The sequence below is a fragment of the Mustela nivalis genome (assembly GCF_964662115.1).
Source record: "Mustela nivalis genome assembly, chromosome: 8".
Classification (NCBI taxonomy): domain Eukaryota; kingdom Metazoa; phylum Chordata; class Mammalia; order Carnivora; family Mustelidae; genus Mustela; species Mustela nivalis.
The window spans coordinates 29,371,478-29,385,227 of NC_139027.1; the positions used below are offsets into that span (position 1 = coordinate 29,371,478).

The 13,750-nt window shown below is 38.4% G+C and overlaps 1 protein-coding gene across 1 annotated transcript in view; it reads right to left on the reverse strand.

Annotated features, from left to right (window-relative positions):
• Nucleotides 1-13,750, reverse strand: part of TTC27 (tetratricopeptide repeat domain 27) — a 172,042-nt gene that overhangs the window by 126,747 nt on the left and 31,545 nt on the right. The window contains exons 8-9 of the mRNA XM_082745658.1: nt 11,536-11,648; nt 6,683-6,749 (exon numbers count right to left, since the gene is read on the reverse strand). Of these exons, the coding sequence (XP_082601784.1) occupies nt 6,683-6,749; nt 11,536-11,648 (180 nt within the window). The remainder of the gene's footprint in view (nt 1-6,682; nt 6,750-11,535; nt 11,649-13,750) is intronic.

Consider the following 13,750-nt stretch of genomic DNA (forward strand, 5'->3'; position numbering starts at 1 on the left):
CCAGAATCTTTCTTCGTTTTGTCTATAATTTGTCATTTTTATCTGCAGAAGGATGGTTCCAATCAGAGCTTACTTGGCCATCATAAAAGCACAAGTCCTTCAAATAAATTTTAGAATCAGCCCGTTGATTTCTGCAAAGAAAAAAAGCCTGCTAGGAACCCAATCACTATTAGATTTAATTTATAGCTCAATTTTGGGAGGATCTGTCAATTCAACACTATTGAGTCTTCCAATCTATGAACATTGTAATTTTTCCATTTATTGAGATCTGCTTTCTCTCAGCATTATATCATGTTTAGTATACAAGTCCTACATCTCAGTTAAATTTATCATTTAACATTTGCTATCTTATGCTATTCTAAATAGTTTTAAAATGCCTTTCCCAGGGGCGCCTGGGTGGCTCAGTGGGTTAAGCCGCTGCCTTCGGCTCAGGTCATGATCTCAGGGTCCTGGGATCGAGTCCCGCATCGGGCTCTCTGCTCAGCAGGGAGCCTGCTTCCCTTCCTCTCTATCTGCCTGCCTCTTCATCTACTTGTGATTTCTCTCTGTTAAATAAATAAATAAAATCTTTAAAAAAAAAAAAAAATGCCTTTCCCAATCATTCATTGCTAGGAAAATATAAACACAAATGATTTTTAAGATTTTATATATTTAAGAGACAGCGAGAGATTGAGAGAGCACGCGCGAGAAAGAACATGAGCAGGGGAAGAGACAGAGGGAAAGGGAGAAGCACAACACACAGAGCTTAATCCCGGGACCCTGGGATCATGAACATGCATACATTTGGGAAGCTGAGCTGAAGGCTCAGCTTAACCAACTGAGCCACTCAGGTGTCCCACAACTGATTTTTTTTTAAATTAACCTTGTATTCTTCTGAGACCTTGCCTATTACTCCCAGTAGCTTTCATGTCAATTCTTTAGGGTTACCTACATACACAATTGTGCATACTGATAGTTGTATATCTTCCCTTCCAATCCACATATCTCTGCATCTTCTTCATGTCTTACTGCACTGCCTGGGATTTCCAGTTCAATGGAAAACTGAAGTGCCATTTTCCTGATCTTAAGGAGGAAAAACTGGTTTTCATTGATAATGATTTTAATTAGAGATTCTTCATTGATGTCCTTCTATTCCTAGTTTACTAATATAATATATGTAATTCCCTTCTATTTCTAGTTTACTAATATAATATATATTATACACACATAGTTTATATTATAAAGCAAAATTATAATATAAAGTCTTGAATTTTTTTCAAATGCTTTTCTGCTTCCACTGAGATAATCATTTGGCTTTTCCCTTTTACTATACTAATAAGATGAACTGCATGGACTGTTTCATATTAATTCAGTTCTTCACTCTTGAGATAAACACTATTTGGTCATGAGTTATTATCTCTTCTTGTACTACTGCTTCATATAATTTGTCCAGTTTTGTAACTGCTTACAGTAAAAGTTCAAAGTCAGTACCAGTTACTCCCAACATGGCTAGAAGTAAACCCACCAGTAAGTATTAACCTTAAGCCATGGTTAACAGTGAAGAAATAAGTTTAGCAGAAAAGAACCTTGATCCCACTAATCCTATTACTCATTCTGTCCATTCCTGAAGTAGGATATATACAATGAACTCAGTTCAATTACAGTCAAATAAATACTTAATAAACCTCCATTTGGGGTGCCTGGGTGGCTCAGTTGGTTAAGCCTCTGCCTTTGGCTCAGGTCATGATTCCAGGGTCCAGGGATCGAGTCCAGCATCGGGTTCCCTGCTCAGCAGAGAGCGTGCCTCTCTCTCTCCCTCTACTTACTTGTGCTATCTCTCTATCAAATAAATAAATAAAATCTTAAAAAAAAATAATCCTCTGTTTAGTAACAGTTAACCTATGAACGGGTACAAAAAAATAAAGCATGCCTATCTCTTACTTCTTTAAAAGTTACCAACTTGGGGCGCCTGGGTGGCTCAGTCATTAAGCATCTGCCTTCAGCTCAGGTCATGATCCCAGGGTCCTGGGATAAAGCCCCACATCAAGCTCCCTGCTCAGCGGGAAGCCTGCTTCTCCCTCTCCCACTCCCTCTGCCTGTGTTCCCTCTCTTGCTGTGTCTCTCTCTGTCAAATAAATAAATAAAATCTTAGGAAAAAAAGAAGTTACCAACTTATAACCCAGAGATCACTGCAATGTTCATTATCAATACATACCTATTAAATTGAAATGTATAAGTAACATTTTGAGAGACAAGTATTCAAACCAGAAAGAAAACCAAAATTCTGAACTATAAGTGCTTAATATATAATAAGTCATCCTGTAGTGTTAACACAAACTAACAGAAGTATCATGGCTATCTCACAAACTTCTATTGCCTATCTTAAAAAATTAACAATTCCTGAGTTGCCCTAAAAGAAAAACAGGTAACCATTTCAATCTGTAAAAATGGTTTGCAAACTATTTTATGTTCATAGATAAGCATTTATTAAATAGCTTTAAAATTAACTGCAGCAAGAGAAGATATATACAATATAATGTACAACTTCCAAAGCTCTTTTTCCTTTTTTTCATTTGCAGAGAACTTGGGGCTTCAGGGCAGACACTCAGAAGGCGGGCTGCCAGTATCAATTCACACTGAAGCAAAACGCCTGCCAATGAAAACTGAAACACCTGTATGAATTAACTAAATTGTTCCCATTTTCAACAATGAAAGGAAATTAAAAGCATTACTGAATGTCACTGACTTGGCCCATCTGAAAGGAAATAACGTAGATAACAGCTAATTTTAAATTATCAAGCCGATACGACACAAATGGCTCTCTAAAACAATATGGGTTATTTTTACTATGAGTCATTCAGTTTTCCTGAAATGTGTGGATCAAGTATCTCGGGAACAGCACTACATTATGACAACCTTAACAAAATAAAGTATTCCTTTTAGGATAAGCTTCTGACACTGGTGAATGAAAACATTCTCCCAACATAGATCATATATATTTCAACGTGCTACACCAATGGGAAAACACTACTAAGGATTTCTCCAAAAAAGAGATTTTAGCATTTTAGTCAACTTTAAGACAGTTCACTAAAACTGAACAACATTCAGGAATAATGAACCATTCATTTGTTTATCCAATAAATATTTACCAATTATCCAAGAATAGCTACGGTCCCCATCCCTTCAAATGCTTACAATCTGCCGGCAGGAGTACGAAGACTGGTATTATTCTTGCTCTTCTACTAACAAAAGACACTTCCTAGTCTCCAGAGTGGATATCCCAGTTCCAGGCCACCATACTACTGTCTCAGAAAGGAAATGGCCGCCCAGCAGCAAAGAGTATGCTGTTTCTTTCCTCTCTGCTCCCTTCTTCCCCACGTCTACAGTCAATTTCAAACAGGTCTTACCTGCTTTATAATTCTTATTCCTTGAAAGCAGGATGCTCTCCTACAAACCGGTGATCAGGTGGCACCACTCACCCCTGAAGCTATGGGTGCGCCAGCTCCACCTACTCCAAGGTAGGTAGGACATTCTCGAATTTGATCTTCAAAACAAGTTTTCAGAGCTAAGGAGGGGGCACAACCTCCCCCTTCCCTCATTACGCAGAAGGAAAAGATAAACAAGCGGTTATCCTTCACATCATATAGCACTACCTAAAATTATAAAACTAAGTGGAGCAATGCAGCATCAAGTTATAGGGCAGAAATGAATCCCTGCCAGGGTTCAAGCATATTTCATTCATTCTCTTCTTCTGCAGCCATTCATTGAGCAACAGCTGTGACCGAAGCATGGAAAAGACTAAATGGGGCCTTGATGAAGACCCAGAGAAGAACAGAGCCCAAGCCCTGAAATGGGGAGTTCCTAGTTTGGTGACATGGACAAGATATATATACAAATAATTATAATATAAAGCCAAATATGACCCTTGTTAAAAGAAACAGAAAGAAGTTCAAGAGTTCAGAACTGGGATAGCACCTGAAAGTGTTCCCTTTGGCCTCAATTATTCTTTTAGAGTAACAGATAAAGGTTATTTATATACTGGATATTCAATTATATAGGATATAAATCTCAATGAAATTCTTCATTGAAACCAGGGGCCATGCCTTATTCATCTTACTACCTGCTTCAGTATCATGCACAAAGAAGGGATATCACGAAGCACCGAAAAACACAAGGATGAGTTGACAAGGGCTCATCTAGATTTTTCTAGTGTAGTCTGTATGCTTCCTTTGGGATCAACAGAAGAATCGGGTGGTGCAGATTACAAAGTATCCTTGGGGCTCCTAAAAGCCTTCCTCACATATAAGTTCCTTGCCCTACTTCTTATGATTTAAAGACTTCCTTGGAATTAAAAAACTCATCTCCTTAGAAGACTCGGGCCTGGCGAGTCAGGTCACTTCTAACTTGGATGAGAGTTGGAGGAGGACAGAGAACAAAAAAGTATCATTATAAAGCCCTTGGGGGAAAAGTAGGAAACTCAAATTTATGACCTTCACTGCAATTTAGGAGAGATGAGTTACCCACCCCAAGGTTACCAGAGCTAATGATTTCAGAAGTACTTCACAGCGGAGCAGAGAGGATCAAGGAGGGGGGTGGCTGAGGAAGGGGGTCCAAAAGGCAAATAATGAAAGATTAAGAGACTCTTAACTCTAGGAAACAAACTGAGGGTTGCTGGTGTACAGGGCGGGGGATGGGGTAAGTAGGTGATGGGCATTAAGGAGGTCACTTGATGTAATGAGCACTGGGTGTTGTATATAACTGATGAATCACTAAATTCTACCTCTGGAACTAATAACAGTATATGTTAATTAAACTGAATTTAAATTTTAAAAATTTTTAAATAAAAATAGTGAAAAAAGAAAGAAACAGGAAAAATAGAAAAAGTTTTTTAAAAAGCAAGAAATATATCCCCACCAACTGGAAATGCTTAAAAAAAAAAAAAAAAAAAAGAACTGCTTGAATATAGAGTATTTTAGTGTCTTTTTAAGATAACTATGGATAATACATATACCTTGATAAACTGCTAAGTCCAGTCCCAAGAAGATGTTATTACTGACCTCCTCCCTATAAGAGGCCAGGGGAACACCTCCTAGCACATGTTACATCCTGTTTACCCCAATCATCAGAAGAAACCCAGGCGTCCTGGTCACATTCATCATCTAGACACTTGTCTCCATTCAGCTCTGCACTTCCCTATAGTAACTCAAACTAACTACCATTCCAGACCCTCCACATCCTTCCCACTGAGATCCTCCCCACCACCTTGTGTAAAACAGCTCTCCCCATGCCATCTGTATTCTCTTATCCGGCTCTATATGTCTCCAGAGCACATCTGTTAGATATATTATTTCTCTCCTGGTATACCATATATTGTCCCCACAAGAATGTTAATCAGTGTAAATGCCAAGAGGGAAAAGACTTTGTTGGCACTGTATCCCCAATGACCAGCACAATGCTTGACATATATTCAGTATTCAATAGAGATTAGCTGAATAAATACAGAATAATTTTTTAAATTAATCTTTTTTAAAAATGTTTAACACTTTACTTGTCAAATTCCTTACAGCATATGTAACGACTAACCAGGGACAATTCCACATAGTTAGCTAAAAACAGATAAGCTATCATCATAAACACCAAAGATTTCTAAGATACTCAAGTGAGAAAATAAAACAGGCACCCAGAGGACTCAAGGGATTAACATTCAACTGACTCCAAAACCGTAGGCAGGAAATAGTAACTCGCAAAATTTACATTACAATACAAAGTAAGCTAGCTTTTTTACCAGATAAAAGTACTTCATTTTTGCCTTTTCTGGAAAAATAACGAAGAAAGAAAACATCAGAATTCTCTCTTGATTTTAACTATGATAATAAAAATGCCTTTGAAAAAATTATCTTAAGCAACTTGTGCTCATCAAGGACGTGCATTACCTTTTCATCCATAAAGCTAAGAATATGCTGACTGAGCCTTTGGTCTGTGACTTTTCTGTTCTTGAAAAGCCTTCTTTGATCTCAAACCCTCACACATCTATTACTTTTCACTGCCATTCTTCTCTGATTGTGGTCTTTATCAATTTCATTTTCTTACACCCGGTTCCCTCCTTAATTCCCTGTAATGAGGTGACTACACCATCCTCTGCCCAAACCGTCCTAGAGATAAGCAGCATCCTCCTGATTACCCGCACCCACAGCCTTTCTCCGTATGGTGCGGGATGCCAATGAGCACCTCATGCTCCCAACACTGCCTCCTCCCTCAGCCTGGATAACCCACACCCCCTCTCCTGCTTCTGGTCCTCGCTCTCAGATATCCTCTTTCTTGTCCCATCCCCATAGGCATCACCCTCAATTTTAGACCAAAGAGGTGCACACTACAGTGGCTTCAGACTGAGGATTCAGACTCTTGCTCTGTCATTTCATTTATTCATTGGACATTTATGGAGCATCTACCAGACGCTCCATTAGACAATGAACAAGTAATACTTGGCCACTGCACTCAAATCCAAGTAAGTACAAAGAAAAATGCTTGTGTTTACACCAACACCAAGATATATGCAATTTGGAAATGAAAATGGTGAGGTTTTTTCCTCCTGAATTTCCTAAGTGGCAGTGTTTCAACATGAGCAATCCGAGGCAAGAATATATCAGAAGCAATAGAATGTACACGAGAAAACATGCAACGGAAAGGACAAGACATTACTCACTGATGTGAATGCCAGCAGCTCCTCTTCAGTTAACTTATGCACTGGGTTATTCTTCTGGAAATTTGTGCTTTAAATTTAAAAAAAGGGGGGAGGGCAAATTAATCCTATAATGCATGTTGTAACTAATGAAATATAATTTTTAAAAGGCAGCATAAATTTTATTTCAAAACACATAATTTAATATTACTGCATTATATACAAATGTAGATATGAGTTTACCAAAGATAAGTATGACAATAAATAATGTAATAATTAAGTAAGTAATAAAATGCACAAAAAGGGGTCCCTGGGTGGAGCATTCGGTTAAGTGCCCAACTCTTGGTTTCAGCTCAGGTTGTGATCTCTGGTCATGAGATCAAGCTCCGCATCAGGCTCCACACTTAATGCAGAATCTACTTGGGTTTCTCTCTCCCTCTCCCTCTGCCCCTTTACCTACCCCACCCCCGACCCCAGCTCAAATAAATAAATAAATAAAATCTTTTAAAAAATGCTGATAAAATGTGGTTGGTGTACTAAATATCAACATAATCTATTTTACTAGGAGAAAGAAATGCAATCTATGCCATTTCACAAAGAAAATGAAAAGAATTAATATGGCACCAGCTTCTATCTATCAAACTCATGCCGAAAGAATTAAAAAACTACTGTAACCATTAGGCAAAAATTAAGAGGTGGTCCAAGAGGCAGAGCAATGGGAATTCTCAGATTCTGCTGATCCAAGTATAATTTGATAGAACAGTTTTGTTAAACAATTTAGCACCATCTTGTAAAGTGAACCTTCATATACCTTAGCTCAATAATTCCACAGAGCCCAGAGAAATTCTTGAACAAGTGTACCAGGAATCGTATATACAAATATCCATAGTAATATTGTGTATAACAGGAAAAAACCTTGAAATAATCCAAATGTCCAAAAGGAGACTGATAAGCTGAGAAATATTCACCCAATGGAATGCTATAATCCAAGTAAATTGTACCTACACATAAAACATGAATGAGCCATAAAAACATAATAATGAGAGAAAAAAAAATCACGGAAGACTGCATAATAGTAATAAGATACCACTTTTATAAAGCTCAGGAAAAAAATGAAACAACTGACTCAAAAGTATAAGAGTATGTGAGTAAATATATTTTTTGAAAAGGCAAGAAAATGACAAACAGAAAATTCAGGGTATTGGTTACTTTCTTTTTTTAAATTCAAGTACAATTAACATATAGTGTTATATAAGTTTCAGGTACACAATATAATGATTCAACAATTCCATATACTTCTCAGTGCTCAAGGTTAAGTCTACTCTTAATCTCCTTTATTATTTCATCCTTCCTCCCCACCAACCCCACCCCCTCTTGCAATCACCAATTTGTTTTTTTTATTTAAGAGTCTGTTTTTTTGTCTGTTTTGTTCCTAGCCCCACTGCTTCACCAAGCTACCATCCATAAGAATTCACCTTCTCCGTGTTTCCTTTCTAAACAACCCAGCCTACGACAATGTCCAAGTCACCCCTCTATAGGAATAGTGGCCATGAGGATTAAAGAGAGATCAGGCAGTGTAACAAAATCAGTATTTACAACCCCCACAATAACTCAGTTCATGTAAATCATCAATTCACTAATGCTCTTATCCATTTATAAACACCGCATCAGGTGCCCAAGAGTCAGACAATAAGAAGTAGTTTCTACCAAACAGGAAGATTTAAATTCCTTATAAAATCCACTCAGGAGGGGCTCCTGGGTGGCTCAGTGGGTTAAGCCTCTACCTTTGGCTCAGGTCATGATCCCAGGGGCCTGGGATCGAGTCCCGCATAGGGCTCTCTGCTCAGCAGGGAGCCTGCTTCTCCTCATCTCTCTCTCTGTCTGTCTCTCTGCCTATTTGTGATCTCTCTCTGTCAAATAAATAAATAAAATCTTTAAAAAAAAAAATCCACTCAGGACTTCTAACTGTTCCATATATTAAGATTCTGCCAATACTATATTTGGAGGAAGAAAAACAGTATTTGAAAACAACCATTTTTTTTTTAGTCCTCTCTCAACTGTGAAGTCCAACTCATTATACCTTGACTCAAATGACAGAATGCCTGGGCATATGTATATTTCATTTGATTTAACTTTCTGATGAGTTGACAATTATTAATTTGCCAAAATGATGTTTTAAAAACCTACATAAAGGAGAACTCAGAACTTGGGGTCAGTAAAACCTAGATTCAAGTCCTAATTGCTGCTTTATAATTCTGAGCAAGTTATTCAGCCATTTGAACCCCGATTTCCTATCTGAAATATGAAGAAAGTAATCTAGGGCTGCTAGAACATTAGTGAAGGGTCACATGGAGAGTGCATGGGGCAATTCCTAGCATGTGGAACCGCTCACAAACAGTTGCTATTTAAATTATTTACATACTAAGAATCACTATGAATTAGACAAACAATTTTTCATTAGTAAGCATAAAATCTGTCATTGGAGTCAAATCATGTGATAGAACAAGAGATCCAGGCTTAGAAACAGAGCTACCAGGGCACCTGGGTGGCTCAGTTGCTTAAGTGTCTGCCTTCAGCTCAGGTCATGATCCCAGGATCCTTGGATCAAGCCCCACCTCAGGCTCTCCACTCAATGGGGAGCCTGCTTCTCCCTCTCCCTCTGCCCACCCCCACTCATGCTCTCTCTTACTCTCAAGTAAATAAATAAAATCTTTTTTTAAAAAGAAAAGAAACAGAGCTCTGTGTGATCCCTTTTACCCAAGCAAGAGGACTGGAGGACTGCATTCAACTTTTTTGTAAATGTAGTGCGTAAAGGTGGTATAATGCTATGAAGCAGAGACAAAAGGGTAAGTTCTACTGAGTTAAGAGGCTTTTTTTTAAAACAAATTACCTATTACTAATTTGACTGTTCTACTAAATATTAGAACTTTGGGAAATACTCCATTTTGAACATTACTAAGTCTCCAGATGAGAAACGAGGTATTTTTATGTAGTTCAATAGTACCTTCCCTCTAAATGTTAATTACAAGGGTAAAAAAGAAAAACTTTATGATGGAGAAGCCTGGCAAATACCACTTCAACCATGTGATCAAAGTTAATGTCACCAGTAGGGGGACAAATCAAATTGTGTTCTACTGTTAGGAAGCAATAAGAACTACAAAACATGGGGCGCCTGGGTGGCTCAGTCTGTTAAGCATCTGCCTTTGGCTCAGGTCATGTCAGTCCTAGGATGGAGTCATGTCAGGCTCCCTGCTCAGTGGGGAGTCTGCTTCTCCCTCTCCCTCTGCCACTGCTCCCCCTGTTTGTGCTCTCTGTCAATAAATAAATAAAATCAATAATAAAAAAAAAGAACCACAAGACTTCCCTTCTCTGATATCCCTATTAATGATGCATAATGCGAATCTATCAGAATTTTCTTTTAAATAATTTATTTATTTATTTGACAGAGAGAGATCACAAGTAGGCAGAGAGGCAGGCAGAGAGAAAGAGGAGGAAGCAGGCTCCCTGCCGAGCAGAAAGCCAAACTTGGGACTTGATCCCAGGACACTGGGATCATGACCTGAGCCGAAGGTAAAGGCTTAACCCACTGGCTACCCAGGGGCCCCAGAATTTTTTTTAAATAAGTCAATTCACGAGGCAAAGTCTACAAAGTAACTGGTGTCAAGACCATGAAATGTCATGACCATGAAAGTCAAACAAGTATGAGGAACTATTCCAAGATTGACAGTAACTGGAGATACATGACCTAAAAGAAACACATATATTCTACAGTGGGTCCTGTGCTACAAAGGAGATTAATGGGACAACTGGAAAAGTTGAATGGGATCTGAGCATTAAATAACAGCATAGTATGAATGTTAATTTCCTCATTTTGATAGTTATATCGTGGTTATGTACAAAAAATTTCATAGTTTGTTGGAAGTATACACTAAAGTACTCAGAGATGATATAGTAGCATATCAGAAAATTTCTCAAAAGGTCTCTGCAATGTCTTACCCTTGCAACTTTTTTCCAGATTTGAAATTATTTCAAACTTGAAAAAATAAAAGGAAAAACTATTTCCATCACACATAAAGTTCGATAATACTAAGAAATAATTATATCCTGAGACACCTGGGTGGCTCAGGTGGTTAAGTGTCTGTCTGTGGCTCAGGTCATGATCTCCAGGTCCTGGGATCGAGCCCCACATCTGACTCCCTGCTCAGTGGGACGTCTGCTTCTTCCTCTGCCTCTCACCACTTGTGTTCTCTCTCCCCTTCTTAAATGAATAAATAAAACCTTAAAAAATAACAATAATTCTATCCTTTGGAATGTAAATATCCTAAAAATAATCATCCTTAACTCTCTATTAATAAAGTTTATTCCTAGCTAAGGCTAATCAAGAAATTTTGCTTATGAAGGAAAGAGAAGGTGAAGTTACACTAATTCAAAGGAGATACCTCAGATTCCTAATCTCTAACCCTTTATTTAGTTGCCCAGCAGAGAGCAATGGTGGTTTAGTTTAGAAAAGTGGCTGCCCCACTATTCTTTTTTTTTTTTTTAAGATTTTATTTATTTGTCAGAGAGAGAGAGAGACAGTGCACACACAAGCAGGCAGAGTGGCAGCAGAGGCAGAGAGAGAAGCAGGCTCCCTGCCAAGCAAGGAGCATGATTCGGGACTCGATCCCAGGACCCTGGCATCATGACCTGAGCCAAAAGCAGTGGCTTAACCGACTGAGCCACCCAGGTGTCCGTGCCCTACTATTCTTGATCCTTGTAAGCATATCAGATTCTCTATTCATCCAGAACTTGGGGCACCTCCTGGGACAAAGTTTTCTGCAACACAAGAAAACCAATATGCAAAGTGTTCAAAGTAACCAAGTAAGTAATTGACTTACCAGATTCCAAGGATAACAGCAAGCTCTTCAGCACACAGGTCAGGTATCTGAAACTGTTCACAATCTGCTAACTTTATCTCATTTAGAACAGTATCATCGTTGAGCTCAAGATTCTGGTGCAAGACAAAAGAAAATATTTAGACCAAAAGTTAAATTTGATTCATTCAACACACTATATACAACTGATTACTAAGGAGGGATAATTCACCTTTTTGTTTAAAGATTATCCCATGCCTGCGTGTGGTCAATAGGCTGTTTCTTGGGAAACACACACTTAGGGATAATTTACTGTGTAGAATCAGAGAACACGCCATCTATACCTCAGGAATGCACTGACAATATCAGTAAGATAATAACATCTATCAGTCAGGGAGCCCAGTATGCAAATGCCCCTCTACCAATGCATCAGTTGAGTTTTTTAAAAATGAGCTGTCAAAAATAGTAAAACCACAAAAATATATCCCGACACACACCCCTAACACACTAGAACAGCAAAATTAAGACTGACAATGCCAACCTTTTGCAACTGGCACTCTCATACACTGATGGTTGGAACGTAAAATAGCACAATCACTTTGGGAAAGAGTGTGGCAATATCTCATCAAGCTAGAAGCACACTGGGATGCTTGGGTGGCTCAGTCTGTTGAGTGACTAAGTCCTGATTTTGGCTCAGGTCATGATCTCAGGGTCATGAGATCGAGCCCCACACGGGGCTCTAAACTGAGCATATGCCTGCTTAAGATTCTCTCTCCCTCTCTCTCTGCTCCTCCCCCCAACACATGTTCTCTCCCCCTCTCTCATTCTCTATCTAAGGTGGAACCTACTGCACAATCCAGCCATTCTAATCCTAAGTATTTACCCAAGAGAATTAAAAACATATGTTCACACAAAGACTTATACACAAATGTTTCAAGCAGATTTATTCATAACAGCCAAAAATTAGAAACAGTTCAACTGTCCACCAACAGGTGAATAACTAAACACACTGTCCACTGATGGACCTAAGTGTGCATGATGGATGAGTGGATTAAGAAGATACGGTACATATAATGGAATATTTTTAGCCATAGAAAAACAAATGAACGAGGAAATCCTACCAATGGTGACAACTTGGATGGACCTTGAAGATATTATGCTAACTGAAATATGTCAGAGAAAGACACATATTGTAGGATCTCACTTGTATGTGGAATCTAAAAAAAAAAATCAAACTCACAGAAAAAGAGATCAGCCTTATGGTTGCTAGGGACAGAAGAGGGAGGGGAACTGGAGGAAAGTGGTCCAAAGTACAAACCACCAGTTACAAGACGCGTAAGCACTGGGGATGTGATGTATGACACAATGAGTGCAGCTAACACTGCTGTGTGATGGACAGGAAAGCTATTAAGAGAGGAGATCCTAAGAGTCCTCACCACAAGAAAAAAAAATTTTCCCCCTTTTTCTGCTTTTCTTTTCTTTTTATCAATATAAGAAGATGTTAGCTGAAACTACTGTGGTAAACTTTTCACTCTATGCAAATCAAACCTTTGCGCTTTATGCCTTAAATATATACAGTGACATATGTCAATTATTTCTCAATAAAACTGGAAAAAAAGAATTGCTATAACTTAAAAAAACATTATACTAAACGAAAGAAACCAGACACAAGAGAGTCATACTGTATGATTCCATTTATTTGAAATTCTAGGAAAAACAACTCTAATCTGACAGAAAGCAGACCAGTGCGAGGGAAAATGACTGACTATGAAGGAGTATAAGTGACTTCGGGTGGAATGGAAATGACTCTATTACTTTTATTATGGTGGTGGTATTCCATGGGTCTATTTTTCAAAATTGAAACTGTACATTTAAAAAAAAAATCGGCCCTTTAAATTTTTTTTCTAATTCGGGCGCCTGGTGGCTCAGTTGGTTAAGTAATTGTCTTTGGCTCAGATCATGATCCCAGAGTCCCAGGTCTGGGTCCCGCCTCAGGCTCCCTGCTCAGCAGGGAGTCTGCTTCTCCCTTGTACCATCTCTCTCCTTGTACTCTCTCTCACTCTCTCTTAAATAAACAAAATCTTTAAAAAAAATTTTTTTTCCTAATTCAATAGAAGTAGCTAAAATTGAGAGCTAAATGCACCAGAAGTCTGAAAACTGCCTATGGCTAAAAGGTCAACCTCTTCACTGGTAACCTCTTAACTAGTAAGCAGTAAATCTGGCCAAAACACAGCTCAGA